Below are 21,574 nucleotides of genomic sequence, written 5' to 3'. Positions count from 1 at the left end.
AAATGAACGCATAGTTTCTAATCTAGGAAAAAATATCCGACAGCAGGAATCTGATATTGAAGAAATATGGGCCCATTTTAAGAGAGTTAACCTAAGAATAATTGGAATAGAGGAGGGAAAAGAAAGTGAAACTAAAGGGATCAACAATCTCTTCAAGGAAGTAATAGCAGAAAATTTTCCAGACATAGAGCAAGAGGTCGATACGCAGGTCCAGGAAACTTATAGAACTCCCTTTAGACAGGATCGGAGAAGAGGATCCCCACGCCACATAATTGTCAAAATGACCAATGTGGAAGCCAAGCAGAGAATCTTAAAGGCAACAAAAGCAAAGGGCCAAGTGACATTCAGAGGCAAACCAATTAGAATCACTCCAGACTTCCCAAACCAAGTTATGAGAGCCAGAAGGGCTTGGAGTAACATATTCCCAATTTTGAAAGAAAACAACTTCCAGCCAAAAATTTCCTACCCAGCAAAACTTTCTATCAAATTAGATGGAGAAAAAAGAAGCTTCCATGACAAACAGAAACTGAAGGAATTTATGTCTTCAAAACCAGCACTAGAGAAAATACTCAAAGAGATTAACTACAAAGAAGAAATAGATAACACACATCAGAACTAGAGAAACAAGATTTTCCATCCAACAGACAACTAAGATTGGTTATCTGTGGAGATTCATTATTTATGTTAGTCTGTTACCTATCTCTAAAGGGTATTGTTGCCTTTATTGTTGTTAATTTTTAGGATTTCTAGTTGGAATATTAATATACCTTCAGATATAGCATTTGGAAATATTTTATCCCATTTTATTAGTAACTCTTAACTCTGTTTACATTGTCTTTGGATATACAATATGTTTTTTATTTTTTAGGGAGTTTGTATACTCTTCTGTTGCCTGTGCCATTGAAATCATAACCAAGAAATCACTGCCAATTTCAATGTTGTGAGGTTTTATGACCCAGATTTTCTCCTAAAAGTTTATAGTCTTAAGATTTATATTTAGGTCTTTTATCTATTTTGAGTTAATACTTGTATATGGGATTAGGTAAGGGTCCAATTTTATTCTTTTCCATGTAATTATTATGTTTCAACAATATTTAGTTAAAAGATTGTTATTTCCACCACCAAATGTTCGTGGAAACCTTGTCAAAAATAACTTGGGAAGAATTTAGCTCTAGGCTTTTATTTAACTCCAATGGTTTATATATCTGCCTTTAGAATAGTACTACACTGTTTCAATTATTGTAGCTTTATATGGTTTGAAATCAGAAAATATATATCTTCTAGCTTTGTTCTTTTTCAAGATCGATGTGGGTACCTAGAGTCCATACTCCATATTAGGATAGATTTTTTTTTCTGAAAAATAAATATATAAATATATGATAGTTTCACCTAAAAAATAGAAAAAAATAGATTCTCTGGTAAGAAAGAAAGCAAAAAGAAATATTGAAATGTTATCTTTAAGTCATCAAAAGCTTGGTATCAGACAAATGAAACTGTTATGAGAGATTATCATTTTTAATTTTGGATAAATTGCTATAATACTAGATGTCAACTACTAAGCCAAGCATAGGAGGGGGGGGATAGGGAGAGAACGGGGTGGGGATCGGGTGGGGGCTGACTGGGCAATGTGTGCATGTATGTCTACAAAAGTATGTATCCCACTATGATGTATGAATACAGTGAACCAATTAAAAATAAATATGAAAAAAAAAAAAAAACAGAAGCTACACATAAGAAAATGTTAGCACATACTTACAAGACACATTTTTTACTCATCCACTGATGGCACTTAGGGGGCATGATTCCTGACCCTGGGGGTAACTCAGCACCACAGGAAATCTCAGCCCAATGATAAAGATTCACAATTAAGGAGATGCCGAAGGGTTTCCGTAAGGAGGAAAGCATGAAAACTGGAGCAGTGGGGAAAGGTGCTATCGGGTAAGACAGGGAGGTAGCAATTTTCAGAGAAATGGAAGAACAGATTTTAGGGAGAGGAAGAATATAAATGGGAAAATGCAGAGAGGCTTCAGGAGATCAGTCTTACTACTACATAAAGAGTTTTGAGCCAGGCATAGTGGTACACACCTACAAATCCAGTACTTGGAAGGCTAAGACAGGAGGCTCACAGGTTTGAGACTAAGCCTCAGCAATTCAGTGAGACTCAGCAACCTAGCAAGACGGTTTCCAAATAAAAAATGAAAAAGGGCTGGGGTTGTAGATTGGAGGTAGGGAGTCAATCCCCACCCAGTGCCACCACCAAAAATAAAAAAGTTTGAGTAGCACTGATAGACATTCTTTCATTCAATCCTCACCAAGAATAGTTTCCAAAACACATTAGCTGTGTAAGTAAATGACCTGTGTTCCATCAGATACAACCATAGTGGGGCAAGATCTAGACTTTTCCATATACATATAATTTTTTTTTGCGGGTCTAGGGATGGAACGCAGGGGCATTCGACCTCCGAGCTACACCCCCTGCCCTACTTTTTATTCTTTTTTTTTTTTTTGGTGGTACTGGGGGTGGAACCCAGAGGCTTTCTACCTCTGGGCTATACTCCCAGACATTTTTTATATTTTATTTGGAAACAGGGTCTCACTAAGTTGCTGAGAGCCTCACTAAGTAGCTGAGGCTGGCTTCGAACCTGTGTGATCCTCCTGTCTCAGCCTCCCAAGCACGGGGATTACAAGCGTGCGCTACCACGCCCTGCTTATTTTTTATTCTTTATTTTGAAACAGGGTCTCACTAAGTTGCAGAGGGCCTCTCACTAAGTAGCTGAGGCTGTCTGCAAACTGCAATCCTCCGATCTCAGTCTACCAAATGCTGGGATTACAAGTGTGCATCACCATGCTCGGCTTTAGACTTTTCCATATTAAAAATAAAAAATCTGAAGAGATTTCCCCTGACCCTGTGTTCCTCTTGCCACTCTCACCCTCTCTATTCTTTCACAGCCAGACTTCTGGAGCCTTATACAGGTTCATTTCCACTTTATCCCTCCCCATTCATCACTCTATCTCCAACTCACTCAAATCTAGTTTCCAATTCTACCACCTCAATGAAGTTGCTCTTGCCAAAAGCAGTAAAAGATATTTTAACTCTCATCTTATGAAACGAAAGCTCAGCAGTACTCAGCAGCAGGCCCTCTCTGCCTCCCTGCACAGGCACCTCGAAATGCCCTTGACTTCTGGGAGCGGGCACTGCATCCACTCCTTGCCTAGCTGCTGCTCCCTCATCTGCACTGTCTACCCCCACCTCCAAGTGCTGGCACACCCTAGGGGTTGATCTCGGCCCCGCAACACTTGGTACTTAACCATCTCCACAACTGCAAACCCTACTGACAAATTTTTCTCCATCTCGGTTTTCTTTCTGAGATCGAGAGTGCACACATGTCTTTCAGAGCACCACTGGATGTTTCTCACTAACCCCATGCTAAGTTTAAATGATCTTACCTCTTTGCTCCTCTGGGTTTCCCCATCCCCACCGAAAGCAGCTCCCACCGAAACCTCAGGGGCATCCCTGTCACCTGCCCCTTACTGCCTCCTCCATGTTCAGTCTTCAGCAAGTCCTGACAATTTCCCCTCATATAAAACTTTTCAATAAGCTCATCTTTTTCCTTTCCACTGCCGTCACCCCTAAACCAATCGCCCACCACCTTCACCTGGACAAGGCAAGACTCTTCCAGAGCCCACCCTGCCCCCAACTTCTCGCATTCATTTCTGTCTAATCCATTCCCACAAAGCAGGCAGAGTACAGAATTACAGAGGAGACTCGGCTTTCATCATTCCTTTACTTAAAATCTTTCCACAGTTTCCTCCCAAGATAAACTGCAAATCCTTAATGTGCACCAGAAGACCACTGAGGATTTGGCCAGGCCAGCTTCCTCACTGGCTGGCCCCTGCCCCTTACTCCCTCCAGGGTTCAGCCCTGACCTTCCCTTTGGCCTCAAGACAACAAACACTTCTTTGCCTTTGCATTTGTGGTCCTTGCTCCTCCTGCCCGACCTGGCCAACTCCATACTCCTGGGGTCTCGGTCTCCAGGCCACTCTCTCAAGGAAGCCATTCCTGCCGGCTGCCTCCGCGTCCCCAGAGTCCAGTTACCCCCACAGCCCTCCACTTGTTCTTCACAGCACCTTCACAGCTGTGACTGTGTGGCTGCAACCAGTTCAAAGTTACACAACAGAAAGTAGGGGTGGCAAAAATCAAACTCATACTAACTCAAAAGGAGTTCTTTTCTACTACATTATGCTACCGCTAATTTCCTACCTATTTACTAGTATCTATTATTTGTTGAAAACACATTTATATACAAATAGTATACAAGTATCTGGGGCTTAAAACGGCTTTCAGTGGTTCTTTAGGTTTCAAACAGGTGGCCATGTCAGTATCTTATACACAAAAATTAATTCTATCCTACTAATATAAACAGCAGTGACAATTATTCCAAACAATATCCTGTTCCTTATCCATGTAATCTATCCCACATTTTACAAAAAAAAAAAAAAATTACTTCAAGTTAACTTTGTTCTCTGCAAGGAACTCAATTAACTTTAAAAAATAAAACCAGCCGGGCATGGTGGCGCACGCTTGTAATCCCAGCACTTGGGAGGCTGAGACAGGAGGATCGCACAGGTTCAAAGCCAGCCTCAGCTACTTAATGAGGCTCTCAGCAACTTAGTGAGACCCTGTTTCCAAATAAAAAGTATAAAATAGGTCTGGGAGTATAGCCTGGAGGTAGAAAAGCCCCTGGGTTCCATCCCCAGTACCACCAAAAAAAAAAAAAAAAAAAGAAAGAAACCATCACATTAGGTGAAATACACATATTCATCTGCTTTTTTCATAACACTTTTTACAGGTACATTTTGAACACAGAATTTAAACTAAAGCTAATTATTTCCAAAGCTATCCATCAAAATAAAAACTATGCCAGCTGGGTGTGGTGGCACAAACATGTAATCCCAGCATTCGGAAGGCTGAGACAGGAGCATCACGATTCACAGACAGCCTCAGCTACTTAATGACGCCCTTTGCAACTCAGTGAGACCTTGTTTTAAAATAAAAACTAAAAAAAAAAAAAAAAAAGGGCTGGAGGTATAGCTCAGAGGTAGAATGCCCCTGGGTTCCATCCCCAATAACCCCCTCCCCCAAAAATAAAAAAGAAAATAAAAACTATGCCAAAAATTCTTCTGGCAGAAATAGTAATATGTCTAGGAGAGCTCCTAGTAAAACACATATCTAGTATACATTTTCTCAATATGGAAACAGGAAGGGACCATTTAACCCAAGTATGAATGTTAATTCAAAAAAAAAAAAAAACCCACTATTCTAACTCAGTAAACATTTTTTTGTGTGTATGTGAGATACTGGGGATGAAACCCAGGGGCCTTCTACCTCTATACCCAGGGGCTATATCCCCAGGCCTATTTTATTTTTAATTTAGAAATAGGGTCTCATTAACTTGCAGAGGGCCTTACTAAAATTGCTCAGGCCGGGCGTGGTGGCACACGCTTGTAATCCCCGCGCTTGGGAGGCAGGGACAGGAGGATTGCGCAGGTTCAAAGCTAGCCGCGCGCGCTGGCTTAGGAGACCCTGTTTCCAAATTTAAAAAATGTAAAAATAGGTCTGGGAGTGTAGCCCGGAGATAGAAGGGCTTCCAGGAACACCAGTACCACCAAAACAAATAAATAAATAAATAAATTTAAAAAAATAAATAAATAAAATTGCTCAGGATAACCCCAAACCTGCGACCCTCATGTCTCAGCCTCTCAAGTACTGGGAGTACAGGCCTGAACCACCACGCCTGGCCTTTCAGTAAACATGTTTAATTCCAAAGTAGTTTCTAACTGGATTCTGAGAATGAACTAGTCTTATTATTAAAGTCATAATATGTAACAAAAAAGGGCCATGAATTTTTTTATTTTTTGCACGGGGCACTAAACCTCTGATCTATACCCCCAGGCCTATTTAATTCTTTATTTTGAAATAGAGTCTTGTTAAATTACTGTGTGCTGCTGCCCTTAAGACTGCAATTTCCTATCTCAGTCTACCAAGCACTGGAATTGTAGGATGTGCCACCATCAAGCAGGGTCAATTTTTTTTTTTTTTTTTTTTTGCGAAACTGAAGATGGAACCCAGGGGCATTCTACCTCTGAGCTACACCCCCATCCCTATTTTATATCCTTTGTTTTGAAACAAGGTCTCACTGAGTTGCAAGGGGCCTCACTGAGCAGCTAAGGCTATAGTGAATTGTAATACTCTTGTCTCAGCCTCACAAATGCTGGGATTACAAGCGTGCACCACCATTCCTGGGTACGGTCATAAATTTTTAAAGATATGGTAATCAAGAGAGTATGGCACTGTCATGAGGAGAGAAATACAGATCACTAGGACAGAATTAAAGAGTCCAAAAATAAATCCATATCTCTATAGTCAATTGATTTTTGACAAAATGCCAGGATCACTCAATGTGGAAAAAATCTTTTCAACAAATGATGCTAGAATGACATGCCTGTAATCGCAATACTTGGAAGGCTGAGACAAGACAATCTCACATCTGCAGCCAAACTCAGAAACACAGAAAAATATTAACTCAAAATGGATCACAAAATTGAATATAAAAGCTAAACTCTTAACAGAAAAAATAGCTAGGCTTGGTGGCATGTGGCTATAATCTCAGTACTTGGGAGGCTGAGATAGGAAGACTGCAGGTTTGAGATCAGCCTCTGCTACTCAGAGACTCTCAGCAACCTAGTGAAACCCTGTTTCAAAAAAAAAAAAAAAGCCGGGCATGGTGGCGCACACTTGTAATCACAGCATTCAGGAGGCTGAGACCAGAGGATTGCGGTTCGCAGACAGCCTCAGCTACTTAGTGAGGCCCTCTGCAACTCAGTGAGACCCGGTTTCAAAATAAAGAATAAAAAAAAGGGCAGAGGGTGTAGCTCTGAGGTTGAATGCCCCTGGGTTCCATCCCCAGACCTGCAAAAAAAAATAATAATTAATAAATAAATAAAATAAATTAAAAAATAAAAAGGGCTGGGGGTGTGGCTTGGAGGTTAAAAGGCCCTTGGGTTCAGTCCCCAGAGCCACAAGGGAAAAAAGGAAGAAAACGTAAATTTTCATGACCTTGGATTAGGTAATGGTTTATGACACTAAAAGTACAATCAATGAAAAAAGTGTCTAATATTCAGAATTTAGAAAGAAATCTTATGGCTTATATTAGTTTTGTATTACTATAATGAAATACCTGAGACAGGCTAACTTTATAATAAAAAAAAGGCTTATTCAGCTCAACTTTTTGAGGCTGATAGTCCAAACAGCATGGTACAGGTTCAGGTAAAGGTCTTGTCACCTTAGCTGCATCACCTCATAGTATACTGCAGTGGTGGGAGCAAACAACCACTTCACCAAATGGGAAGCCTGAGAGAGACTGGGGATAGTCAGGTTCAGGCTTTTTAAACAATATTCTTAAGAGAACCACCAGAGTTCCACAAATCCCTCTTGAGAACATGCCCCCAATTAACCTAGGATCTACCACTATTACCACCCTGGGACCAAGCTCCTAATACATACACCTTTGGAAAGACAAACAACTTTCAAATCATACTATAACTCAACAATAAAAAAAAAACTAATTTAGCCGGGCGTGGTGGCGCACGCTTGTAATCCCCGCGCTTGGGAAGCAGAGACAGGAGGATCGAGCAGGTTCGAAGCCAGCCGCGCGCGCTGGCTTAGGAGACCCTATGTCCAAATAAAAATGTAAAAAATCGGTCTGGGAGTGTAGCCCGGAGGTAGAAGGGCTTCCAGGAACCCCTGTACCACTAAAAAAGAAAAAGAAAAAAAAGACAACCTAATTTAAAAATGGGCAAAAGATTTAAAAAGACATTTTCTCCAAAGAAGATATATAAATGGCCAATCAATACATGAAAAGGTCAGTTGTCATTAGGGAAATGCAAATCTAAACCACTATGAAATACCACCTCACATCCTCTTGGATGGTTATAATAAAAAAAGGGAGAGAAGAAATAATAAGAACTAGTGAAGGTATAGAGAAACTGGAACCCTTCTACACTGCTGTTGGGAATGCACAATAGTGCAGCTGTTATGGAAAACGGTTTGGCAGTTCCTCAAAAGTTAAACATAGAATTACCACATGGTTCAGCAATTTGACTCCTAGGTCCAAAAGAATTGAAAACATATGACCACACAAAAACTTACACATGAATTTTCATAGCAACATTATTCACAACCAAAATGTGAAAACCCAAATACTCATCAACTGCTGAATATATAAACAAAATGTAGTATATCCATACAATGGAATATTACTCAGCCATACAAAGGAAAGTACTGATATCAACATGTTATAATGTGGGTAAATATTGAAAACATTATTGTGACAGAAAAGAAGCCAGGCACAATGTACCAGTGGTTGGCAGGGGCTGAGAGAAAGAGGAGATGGAGAGTGAGAGCTAACAGGTTTGGAATCCCTTTTGAGGGTGACGAAATGTTCTAGAATGTAATAGTGATGCTGAATACCTGTGTGAATATACTAAGAACACACTACATTCTACACTTCAAAATGATGAATTTTATGGTATGTGAATTATATCCCAATTTAAAATGTATATAAAATATGTTTAACACTAAAGCTATCTGAAAATAGTTCTGCTTTTGCTTTTTTGGATTCAGAAACATGCTGATGCATTTAAATTACAAATTTTAGCCGGGTGTGGTGGTGCACGCCTGTAATCCCAGCATTCGGGAGGCTGAGACGGGAGGATGGCACAGGTTCGAAGCCAGCCTCAGCTACTTAGTGAGGCTCTCAGCAACTTAGTGAGACCCTGTTTCCAAATAAAATATAAAATAGGTTTGGGAGTAGAGCCTGGAGGTAGAAAAGCCCCTGGGTTCTACCCCCAGTGCCACACACAGACACACACAAAATATTACAAATTTTTCCCTTAATATCTCAAATAGTGCCAACTTCTATTTAATAGCATGTGTACTGTGTACATGATTCATATGACTTCTTAATGCTGAATGAATTCTAAAAAGTTTGGGAAAGGTTTTTGCTAGCAAATTTGATAAGATCTACCAAGCCTTAAAAAAAAAGTATAACCTATAATAATCTTTTTATAATACTACTTTGAGTTGCATATTCTCTAAAATAAGTAGAAATCAACTAGTCTTGCTTTGCTTTTCATATTTTAAAATACAAATAACAAAGGGGAATATCTAATTTTTAATAATCTAGGTTTTATGTGTTCTTATAAGAAATAAGACATTCTGCTAATAAGTACACAAACAGCGGGAAACCCTCACTCGAGTGTGAGGGTCCATGAAGCCTGCGCACTTCTGCGGCCAGAGCTGTTGCCAATGGTGCTTCATTTCTCGGTTCCCACTAAATGCCTCTGCTTCATAAGGTGAGTTGAGATCACTAACGAACTTACAGTTTTCAGTAAAGAGTTCACCAGTATAGGCACTGTAAAGGCATCTGAGTGCAAACTATCATATGTTTAACAGAAAGAGACCAGTAACTGTAACTTGAATTTTTTTTTTCAATGAATATCACCCAAGCCTCTGGGGTCCAAGCAAATAATGCAAAGGACCAAAATAGTCTCAAGTGAAAAGAAGGAAAAAGGTCACATCTTGGGTGAATGGGAGAGCACAGCCCTCGTCGACAGGGGCAGCATCACAGGCTTGCTGCCAGCAGGAGTGAGGTTCAGCAGGAGCAATTTCTAATTTCTCAATAATGGCTGGAAATATAGTTATTTTTTCTCATGTTTCTTGAAATTTCCCTAGTTTTAAAATGTTGGCAACAGGCCAGGCGTGGTGGCGCACACTTGTAATCCCAGCATTCAGGAGGCTGAGACTGGAGGATCGCGGTTCGCGGACAGCCTCAGCTACTTAGTGAGGCCCTCTGCAACTCAGTGAAACCCGGTTTCAAAAAATAAGGGCAGGGGCTGTAGCTCGGTGGTCAAATGCCCCTGGGTTCCATCCCCAGACCCGCAAAAAATAAATAAATAAATAAATAAATAAATAAATAAATAAAATGTTGGCAACTGTTTTTTTTTAATAGAGCCCAACATGGTGACACATGCTTGTAATCCCAGTACATGAGAGGCTGAGACAGGAGGATCGCAGGTTTGAGGACAGCCTCAGCAAATAGTGAGACTCTTATCAACTTAGCAAGACCTTGTTTCCAAATAAAAATTTAAAAATAGGGCTGGGGTACAGCTCAGAAGTAAGAGTGCCCCTGGGAATTCTCAGAGGTAGAATCCCCAGTGCCACATATACACACAAAAAAATTAAATAGTATGAAGGCCAAATGAACACAGCATTTTACAAACTCTGAGAAGAAATTCATAAAACAAAGGATAAATACTTAGCAAAGTACTAGTAAATACCAAAGTCATGGGAATGGCAAATGCAGGAAACTAATTTATAATGTTTTTATCAAAGTTTGTTGGGGGAGGGAGGCTGATGATCCTTAAAGGTTTCAAGATGGTCCACAATCAGACCCTGGAAAATGGCATTAGGGTCACATTTCGCTCATACTCCTTACTGAAATCTCAAAGGTAACTCATTCTCCCAGTCATTTGGATGACATTTTCTTACTGAAGTCAAATGAAAACACTGGATGTCTGTGTGTGTGTGTGTGTGTGTGTGTGTGTGTGTGTGTGTGTGTGTGGTGGTGCTGGGGTTCCTGGGAGCCCTTCACTCCCAGACCTATTCTTTATATATTTATTTGGAAACAGGGTCTCTTAAGCCAGCGCGCTGCGCGATCCTCCTGTCTCCAGCTCCCAAACGCAGGGATTACAAACTGCGCCACCACGCCCGGCTTGGATGTCTTAACTACATGCAAATGGTAAATAATCTAAGAATCAAAACAGTTGGGGAACCATTGTTCAAGCAAACATAAACATATACACACATCTTGGAAGCTAATGTTTCACTTTTTGGCAGACCTCAGAGAAAGCTAACTACTTCATAACTGGCCCAGAGTCTGGGCATCGTGGCACACACCTGTAATCCCAGTCCTTAGGAGGCTGAGGCAAGAGGATCGCAGGTTTGAAACCAGTCTCAGCAATTTAGTGAGAATGTCAGCAACTTGTGAAACCCTGTTACTATAACTCAAGATAAAATGCCCTTGGATTCGATCCCTAACATCAGACAGACACACACACACACGCACACACACCTTCTCCCCCAGACTCTAACTTGGAGAGGAAGAAGACTTTTGGCAACACAGAGCAACACACGCAGGAGCCCTATGTGAAAAAGACCATCGCTAAGGCAGAAATCTGAAAATCTACCCTGGTCACATCCAAACCGCCTACAAATGACAACACAGAAAACTCTATCATCAAGTTACAAGGAATTAAAGGTAACTGGCATGGCACTGAGAGATTCTGTATGGAAAATGGTAGAAATGAGCAGCAAGTGTACCAACTACCAAAGAACATGCATAATGGGGAAGGTAAAAATTCTAACTAAATATTCTTGCATGAATTTAAGAAAATCAATGAAATTACCACCGCTATAAGCAAGGCCACAAAACAAATACAAGAACTCAGGGAAAAAATGTCTAGATAACTATAATAAGAAATGTATAAGCTGGTAGAACTCAACAAAGATACAGAAGAACAAACAAAATTATCACAGAAATAAAGAAGAAACAAACAACAAACAAGAGACACTGCAGAAAACATATTAAGACACGTTAAATATAGAAATAAATGAAACAGCCAGGCATGGTGAAACACACCTGTAATCCCTGTACTTGGAAGGCTGGGACAGGAGGATCACAGCTGGAAGTCAGCCTCGGCCATTCAGTGAGGCTCCCAGCAACCCAGTTAAGATCTTGTTCTCAAATAAGAAATAAAATCAGTCTGGGGTACAGCTCAGGGGTAAAATGCCACTGGGTTCAATTCCCAGTACCACACATATATAAGAGAAATGAATGAATGAAACAAATGAAAAAGTGTTTAAAAGGACTAAAAAGAAAATGATTGACATAAAAGATACACGACAGAAGATTCGACATACATATACCTATCTCCAAAAAAAAACCCAAAACAATAAAACACAATAAATATTTAAAGATATAATTAAAGAAAACTGTTCTGAGATAAAAATAGATTTCAATCTACATGCCAAAAGAGAACACATGTGCCAGGAAAATTTGAGCTAAACAGCCAACCAACTTACCCAAGTAAAGTTACTAAATATCAAAGATAAAGAAGGAATCCTCTGGTTATACAGGCTAAAAGGATCACATCACTAAAAATAGGAAAAATTCAACCTGGTTTCACACATTCCCATAGCAACATTTAATGCCACAAGACATCTGTATAATATCTTACAATACTATACAGAGGAAGGTGTGAGCCAAGAATTTTATAAACTGCTAAGTATAAAGCAACAACAACAAAGTTCTGGAAATGTTATAAGAAAATATCTGTGGCAGGGCACGGTGGTGCATAACTGTAATAACAGAATTTGGGAGGCTGAGACAGGAGGATGGCAGGTTCACAGCCAGCCTCAGCAACTTAACAAGGCTCTCAGCAACCTGCTAAGATCGCTTTCAAATAAAAACAATTTTAAAATAGGCAGGAGTGTAGCTTGCCCCTGGGTTCGATTCCCTGTGCCACAAAAATATGTATATATTTTGTTCCCGTGCACCCTGATTGAGAAACTACAGGTTGAGAATTCCTTATCTGAAATGCTTTGGACCACAGGTGTTTAAGTTTCTGATTTTCTTGGGTTTTGAAGTATTTGCACATATACAATGAAATGTCTTGGGGATGGGGATCCAAGTCACAAAAGTCAATTATAAATTATACTGCCTGTAGATAATTTTATGTAATATTTTAGTGTACCTATATTTTGACTGTAACCCATACAAATGAGGTCAGGTGCAGAATTTTCTACTTGGGGCATTCATGTCCACGCCCGAGAAGTTCTAGATTCTGAAGCTGAAATTTCAGATTTTTTATTTTTTACCTTTTTCTTTTTTTTGGTGGTACTGGGGATGGAATCCAGGGGCCTTCTACCTCTGGGCTACACTCCCAGACTATTTTATATTTTATTTGGAAACAGGGTCCCACAAAGTAGCTGAGGCTAGCTTCACACCTGTACAATTCTCCTGTCTCAGCCTCCTAAGTGCTGAGACTATAAACATGCGCCACCACGCCTGGCTTCAGATTTATTTAAATTAGGGAAGTTCAATTTATTCAAAGATGAACTTTAGTCAACCTAAACAGAGCTGGAAGAAACTCCTCAAAAATACTTGGTCAACACCACATATGTTTAACTGAAGAATTAAGTCAAACACAGAGAGATAAGTGTAATAAATAGGCCAAAACATTGTACCAATAATTGTAACATAAATTGGGAGAAGGCAGACGGCTAGGAGAAAGTATAAAAGCTTACTGATTACCTGTATATAACGACTAGGAGCCAACTGATAGCCTCAAAGATCACAAATGAAGTAGTAGAAGTATAAGCAAATATAATAGTACAAATGTAAGCCAGGTGTGGTGGCGCACACTTGTAATCCCAGCATTTGGGAGGCTGAGACCTGGAGGATCACGGTTCACGGACAGCCTCAGCTACTTAGTGAGGCCCTCTGCAACTTAGTGAGATCAGGTTTCAGAATAAAAAAATAAAAAATAGGGCAGGGGGTGTAGCTCACAGGTCGAATGCCCCTAGGTCCCATCCCCAGACCCACAACAACAACAACAAAAAGTACAAATGTAGCCGGGCGTGGTGGCGCACGCTTGTAATCCCCGCTCTTGGGAGGCTGAGACAGGAGGATCACACAGGTTCGAAGCCAGCCTCAGCTACTTATTGAGGCTCTCAGCAACTTAGTGAGACCCTGTTTCCAAAAAAATATAAAAAAGGTCTGGGGGTATAGCCCGGAGGTAGAAAGCCTCTGGGTTCCACCCCCAGTACCACCAAAAAAAAAAAAAGAAATAGAGCTGGGGTTGTAGCTCAGAGGTAGAATGTCCCTGGGTTCAATTCTGTCCCTCCCGCAAAAAAAAAAGGAAGAAAGGAAGAAAAGCATAAAGGAGAAGTGGGATTTTGTGAAATGTCCAGGGTACTACAAATATTTCCATTGAAGGAACAAATTTTTAATATCTTACAAAAATCTACAGTTGTGGTATAGCTTTCAGATATTAGAGTTGTAGCTTCAGAAAGACGTCATGCCTCCTAAACAAAAGAGCATATGGGGTAGTAAAAATTAAGAAACACTCTAGGAACATTATCTACAGATCAATATTGGTTCCTTAAATAAGAAAAAATAAAGTTATGGCAACATCAATTCAGTTAATGCTTAAGAGGAAGTAACTGTGAAACCTGTCTCAATTTCAACATCCATTACAATAGAAGAGGGGGGTATAAACTGTTAAAATTGTTGTAAGCATTAAATGACTAAGTAGCAAAATGATGAAGTAAAATGATGAATTCATTAATGTGAAGCATTGAGAACACTACTTGGCTTATACCTGAATAAATGTCAACCAATATTATTGCCACAAAGGTAGAAATTTCAAGCTAATACATTATTCAGACCTTTTAAATCTATTGTAATTACTGATGACAGAATTATACAAGATACGTACAGAGAAACATTTCCTTAATTGGGAGTGAAAACAGTGACATACATACACACAGCATTTGGTGGGCTTTCCTTTGGCTCCCTTAATTTTTCTTGTACAACAAATTTGTATCCCAACCAAAAAAAAAAAGATGAACATAGAACCATGGCATCTGGAGAGTAGGAGGAACCTCAGCCTAATCTGCATCAGCTTTCTCTAAAGCCACTCCAAGTAAATAGTATTTACTGAACAAACACAGCAAGGTGGTAAACCTGCAGGCATTTCAACTCCTGGCCAGCAAGACTCTCAATCCTATACAATGAATATCTTTAAACTATTTCATGAACAGAGACTATAATTAAACGTGTATTAGAGCCAGGCGTGGTGGCGCATGCTTGTAATCCCAGCATTTGGGAGGCTGGGACAGGAGGATCAGGGTTCACAGACAGCCTTGACTGCTTAATGAGGCCCTCTGCAACTCTGTGAGACCGTTTCAAAATAAAGAATAAAAAATAGGGCTGGGGTGTAGCTCGGAGATAGAAGGCCCCCGAGTCCAATCCCCAGTACCACAAAAAAAAAAAAAAAAAAAAAAAAAAGTGTATGGATAGCAATGGCTTTATTAAAATCAAAATAAACTTTTTTTTTGGTGGGTCTGGGGATAGAACCCAGGGGCATTCAACCTCCGAGCTACACACCCTGCCCTCTTTTTTTTTTTTTTTAATTATTATTCTTTATTTTGAAACAGGGTCTCACTGAGTCGCAGAGGGCCTCACTAAGTAGCTGAGGCTGTCTGGGTACCGCGATCCTCCAGTCTCAGCCTCCCAAATGCTGGGATTACAAGTGTGCGGCACCACTCCCGGCTAAAATAAACTATTTTAAATAGACACATTCTGTTCTGTACAAAATCTTTCCCTAAAATTTACCAGTCTTCACTTAAATTTGGGACATGGGTGTAGTGATTTATGCTAGATCCAAAGAAAGCATGTAGAAATGGATTATTAGTTAAATTAGTATCTCTTTTGGTTTGCCCTTAAGGTATTTAGGACAAAGGCATTATAAAACTTTTCTTCAGCATGAGATAACCTGTATAGCACTTCTCACTAAAGAAATGCTATCATACTATCTAATATATGTGTAAACTAGGTGTGGACAAACCCCATTGACTTCAGAATTCTTCCAAGAAAAGTGTTCCCCTGACAAGTCAAAGTAAGAAATGGGCACAGAGATCAGAAAATTCCTTTTGCATCCTTTGTGTCCACAGGTAGTCCTACAGCTCTGAGAATGAGAACTAAGTACAAGAAGGTTCATTTGAGTCTCAGGGCTCACTGGCTTCACCATTCTTTCATCTCAGAAGCCTAGCTACATTTAAAAGACTCATTTTTGTGATATTTGTCTCAAATTTGGAGGCAACTTCCCAGAACCTTAATATCTTGTTCTTTTTCCTCCCCAAAAGAAATCTGCTTATTTGTTTTGCTGGGGATTAAACTCAAGATCTTGCCCATGGTAGGCAAGTGCTCTAGCACTGAGCTACATCCACAGCCCAGAAGTCTATTTTGAACTAGAAAATATGACTATGTTCTATTTTGATTAGACTTTCCAAAATCAAGTACTCTACAGGTGGGAAAACCATTTAAAATATACACACTAAGCTGGGCGTGGCGGCGCACACTTGTAATCCCAGCATTTCGGAGGCTGAGACTGGAGGATCGCAGTTCATGGACAGCCTCAGCTATTTAGTGAGGCCCTCTGCAACTTAATGAGACCCTGTTTCAGAATAAAGAATAAAAAAAATAGGGCGGGGGGGTGTAGCTCGGAGGTTAAATGTCCCTGGGTTCCATCCTCAGCCCCACAAAAATAAATAAAATATACACACCAAAATATTATATATTTCAATGAGAAACTGATCAAATTGTCAAAATGCAGTAACCTTAAGAAGAGCAGATCCTTTAAAGAGATTAAATATACAGATCAGACCAAGACCACTTTTTAAGCAGGTGGCAAAAAGCCTACACAGTTGGATAGTTAGCAAGGAAGAGATAACCTAAGAAAATAAAGATAAAAGGCAATTTTCCTAAGAAAAGGGAGAAAATCACAATTACTATTTATAAGCTCTGTCCAGTAGAACTTTCTTTTTTTTTTTTTTTTAATTTTTTTAGTGGTACTGGGGTTCCTGGAAGCCCTTCTACCGCTGGGCTACACTCCCAGACCTATTTTTTATATTTTTATTTGGAAACAGGGTCTCGTAAGCCAGCGTGGCTGGCTTTGAACCTGTGCGATCCTCCTGTCTCTGCCTCCCAAGTGCGGGGATTAAGAACTTTCTGTGATAACAGAAGTGTTTAATATTAACCCTTTCCAACATAGTGGCCATTAAGCCACATGGTATTGAGCATTTAAAATGTGGCTGAATTTCTGTTTTATAATATCTTAACTCATTTAAATTTAAATGATTACCTGGAGCTAGTGGCTACCATATGGGGCAGTGTAGATTAGATAATCACCTTAAGTCCTCAGCAGCAGAGCTGAGTAATTGTCTTGTCTAACACAAGTGTCACAATTTGAAAAATTGATATTCAATGCCAATATTCAACTTTCAGGTTTCTAATCAATATTTAAGGTTTCCTTATAAGTGATATCTCAATAGTTTTGGCAATTTTTATTCTAAAACATGAGAATACTAGGTATGCTGAGCAGAATTCCTTTTGCAATATTCGATTTTCCATCTGTGAAACTTAAGACATAGAGAAAAGAAAAAAAAAAAAAAACATGCTCGCTATCCCCCCTTTTTTGTATGGTACTGGGGATTAAACCCAGGGGCACTGTACCTCAGAGCTACCCCCCAGCCCCATTTTATTTTGTTTTTAAACAAGGTCTAAGTTGTAGAAGGTCTCACTAAGTGGCTGAGGCTGGCCTCTAACCTGCAGTCCCCAGTCTCAGCCTCCCAAGCCCTGAGATTACAACTGAGCACCAGCCTTCCTAACCATCCTCTCGATACACTGGAAGAAATGAAATGCATAATCCAAAGAAAGGCTGATATAACCCCTGAGATTTTTGTATGGATACACTTGCTCATTAACTTTTCCACAGGTTTTCTCTTTAAACTCAGTTGTAGCTTTCAACAAAACTCATCTCTATGTTCATTTGACCTCCTGACTGTATTCTATTATTTGAATAATATTTTGAATTTTTTAATAGTAAATATTTGTATTTGAATAATATTTGAAACCAAGTATTCTATCATAAAAGCACTAAAAATACACACACACACACACACACACACACACACACGCACTAAAATACTCCATGTTTAAACACGAAAATAATCAAATTGTCAAAATGCTATAACCCAAATGAACAGATCCTTCAAGAGACTAAAATAGGTAATCATGCCAAGACCACTTTCTAAGCAGGTGGCAAGAGAAACTACAGAGTTCTATAGTCAGCAAGGAAGAAATACTCCAAGAAAATATGCTTAAAAATACACGGCAGCCGCGGTATGGTCACAGGATAACTAACAGGATAACTGTAGTAGTGCTACCCTCCTAGTAACCTGAAAGTCAATGGCAAATTAATTTTTTTACCTTCCAATGATGTCTGTCACTTATAAATACATGACACATAAGCACAAACATTTCAGTAATGTCACTGTGTTTAAGTGAAAGAAACCTCTAAAAAGGTTTTCTAAAAAGACTATGAAGCCACTGGCGCACGCTTGTAATCCCTGCGCTTGGGAGGCTGAGACAGGAGGATCACACAGGTTCGAAGCCAGCCTCAGCTACTTAGTGAGACTCTCAGCAACTTAGTGAGACCCTGTTTCCAAATAAAATATAAAATAGGTCTGGGAGTACAGCCCGGAGGTAAAAAAGCTCCTAGGTTCCATCCCCCGTACCACACAAAAATAAATAAATAAATAAAAATAAAGACTATGAGCTCATTTAAAACAAGTGAACTTAAGTATACTATACAAAGAATAAAGCCCCTAGTATCACATAGCGTATTTGGTTAACGATGTGAAGCAGTCATACAAAGACGGCAATATAACTAGATAAGAATTCGACATCACAGACAAGCTCTTCATTTTTTCCCCTACCACTGCTACCACGACCACCAGGTCCTGAAAAAGGCTAGGAGCTCATCTACTATACCCAAAGAGCATTGGAATCTCAACAAGACAGAAGAAAGGAAGCAATGCATACAATATCCTACGAGCTTCAGCACTTGCAGAATAATAAATGGCATTGGTGGAAGGATAAAAGGCTTCATCTGAGGCAAATGAGAACATTCTGACATAGATGGAGTCTGCCAGGCTCCATTAAAGCTGTGAACCATCAGTCCTTTTTCTGTGTATGTATAAAATCTGCAGATGCAGTCTGGGCAGAAAAGAGGGAGACAGAATTTAAAATGGAGAACTACTGTGCTACTTGACCCTGAGGACTATCCTCCTTACTCTTCCAAGCTATAAACTACAGGCTACTGAACCCAGCATCTACAGCATGACTGCAAAGAAAGCTGCCTGCCAGTTTCTGTGATAACATTTCTGTGATAAAACATTTCTGTGATAAAAATCTCATCTGACAAACATTTCTACATCAGTGCTTTCTTCATTATCCTAATTCTTAGAGAAAAATAAAATCAAACAAATATAATAAAGCCTGCTGTATTTTCACAGCAGAAGTATAAATTCCCAAAGTACCAAGGTTTATTTGTGGAGGGGGGTGGTACTGGGGATGAAACCAGGGGCCTTCTACTTCTGGGTTACACCTCCCAGATGTATTTTATTTTTTATTTGGAAACAGGGCCTCACTAAGTTGCTGAGAGCCTAAGTTGCTGAGGCTCGCTTAGAATCCATGATCCTCCTGTCTCAGCCTCCCAAGTACTGAGATTACAAGCATGTGCCGCCACCCCTGACTGTACATAACGTTTATAAACAGAAAATAAACACTATTTCTCGCTTAGTTCGACAAAAGTCCACTTTAGAATAGTGTTCCTCATGTACCCAAAAATGCTATTTAAAAGCAGAAATAGGCCGGGCGTGGTGGTGCACGCTTGTAATCCCCGTGCTTGGGAGGCTTAGACAGGAGGATCGCACGGGTTCGAAGCCAGCCTCAGCTACTTAGTGAGGCTCTCAGCAACTTAGTGAGACCCTGTTTCCAAATAAAATATAAAAAATGTCTGGGAGTATAGCCCGGAGGTAGAAAGCCTCTGGGTTCCACCCCCAGTACCACCAAAAAAAAAAAACAAAAAAAAAAACAGAGAAACAGAAATCTACTTAAAGACACTCCAGGAAGCCGGGCGTGGCAGTGCACGCTTGTAATCCCAGCAATCCCAGCATTCGGGAGGCTGAGACCTGAGGATCATGGTTCGTGGACAGCCTCAGCTACTTAGTGAGGTCCTTTGCAACTCATTGAGACCCTGTTTCAAAATAAAGAATAAAAAATAGGGCAGGGGGTTTGGCTCAGAGGTCAAATGCCCCTGGGTTCCATACCCAGACCCACACACACACACAAAAAAAAAGACACTCCAGGAGATAAATTAACTTAATATAGGTAACTTGATTTTTAATTTAGTACTCTGATTTATGAGATAAAAAATAACAGATTCTAGAAAACAAAACAAGCATACATAAAGAGCCATTGATTTTGGCTTGGCTTATAATGCTGTTAACACAGTACAATACCACATTAAATGAAAAAACTTATTAAGCTATCTTAGCACAAATATGGCTCTGTCGCTTTCTAAATTCCCAGTGTTTATAGATAAAATATCACTATAAGCTTTCTTCGCACTACATAATGCACTCCTATTCCTTTATGAGGGCCTTTGCAGACCAGTTTTAATGAATGTCAATCACATTAAAAACATTATTTAAGGAACTTACCAATACTTAATTATGAAATTATACTCCTGAAAACATCATTCTTCCTCATGGAAAGGCTGAAAAGAAACCCAACGGGACTGTGTTCTATTTCTTAACTAATGAAAAATCATAGAAGCATCTTCAACCCAGAGCATGGTATATGTTCAATCACGGCTCTTAAATTAAGCATAACATTACAAATGTTTTCATATGCATTTTTAAAAAGTGTTCTCGCCCTTACCTGTATATCCAGCATACCATCCCCAGGAAGCCACCATTCCTAAAAGCCATTTATACATGGATCCTTCGATATACCAGAACAGCTTACTGTCCAGGACTCGAAGGGGCTGCAGTATAATTATATAGCAGATGTAGGATGAAATAGCAGCCAGGTTGTTGACGACCATGAAGGCAAATCTTAGCAGACCTTTCACCAATATCCAGCCCAGCCGCGGAGCTTCTTCCAAAGTCACAGCCATTCTCACATTGGAGTCCGTCCTGTTTTTCTAGGGTGAAAGGAAAATTCATTTAAAGGGGGAAAATGGGTTAAATACACCTAAATAAGTCACCGGCACAGAATTCGCCTCCAGAACAAAAATAAAAACGAGGATCTAAGCTTTCCGGGTGTAGTACCTCAGTGATCTCCCGTGTAAATTCCAGAGGGGGACAGAGAGCCAGCCTGGGAAGAACCGCACAAGGTCAAGGGAGCTGTTCACCGAGGCACGGGATATGTCATCATATATTTAGCAAATGATAATACAATTCCCGCTCAGTAATTGGCGGCCGCCCTCGCACCGCGTCTCACTGCGGTCATTGATGTGGACTTCAAGGAAGAAGGGGAAAAAAAAAAAAAAACAAAAAAAAACAGACCCACTTGCTCCAGACACCCTCAGTATCTCCAACTGACGCCACCAGCCGCGAGAGTTAAAACGCCTGAACCAGGGAGCTCTGGATCAGATTTCCGAGGAGAACCTCGGCGAGCTCACCACCATTCCTGCACATTGATTCATTCCTCTAAGAGCCTCTCGCATCTGCAAAGAGTTACGCTCCAAAAAAAAAAAAAATCCTCATTTGCAGCCATGGGGACTCTGCCTCCCCCCCCCCACGCCGCCCCGCGCCCTTATT

The 21,574-nt window shown here is 40.0% G+C and overlaps 1 protein-coding gene across 1 annotated transcript in view; it reads right to left on the bottom strand.

Moving 5' to 3' along the window:
* LPGAT1 (lysophosphatidylglycerol acyltransferase 1) overlaps nucleotides 1-20,943 on the bottom strand; it is a gene marked incomplete at its 3' end in the record, with an annotated part of 85,844 nt that extends 64,901 nt beyond the window's left edge. Inside the window, exon 1 of the mRNA XM_080698961.1 lies at nucleotides 20,691-20,943. Coding sequence (XP_080555087.1) covers nucleotides 20,691-20,928 — 238 coding nt within the window. The 5' untranslated portion in view covers nucleotides 20,929-20,943. The remainder of the gene's footprint in view (nucleotides 1-20,690) is intronic.
* Between the last annotated feature and the right edge of the window lie 631 nt (nucleotides 20,944-21,574).

The sequence above is a fragment of the Muscardinus avellanarius genome, assembly GCF_963383645.1.
Source record: "Muscardinus avellanarius genome assembly, chromosome: 7".
NCBI classification, from domain to species: Eukaryota; Metazoa; Chordata; class Mammalia; order Rodentia; family Gliridae; genus Muscardinus; species Muscardinus avellanarius.
Note: the sequence above shows the minus strand (reverse complement) of the source record. Positions and strands in the feature narration are given on the sequence as shown.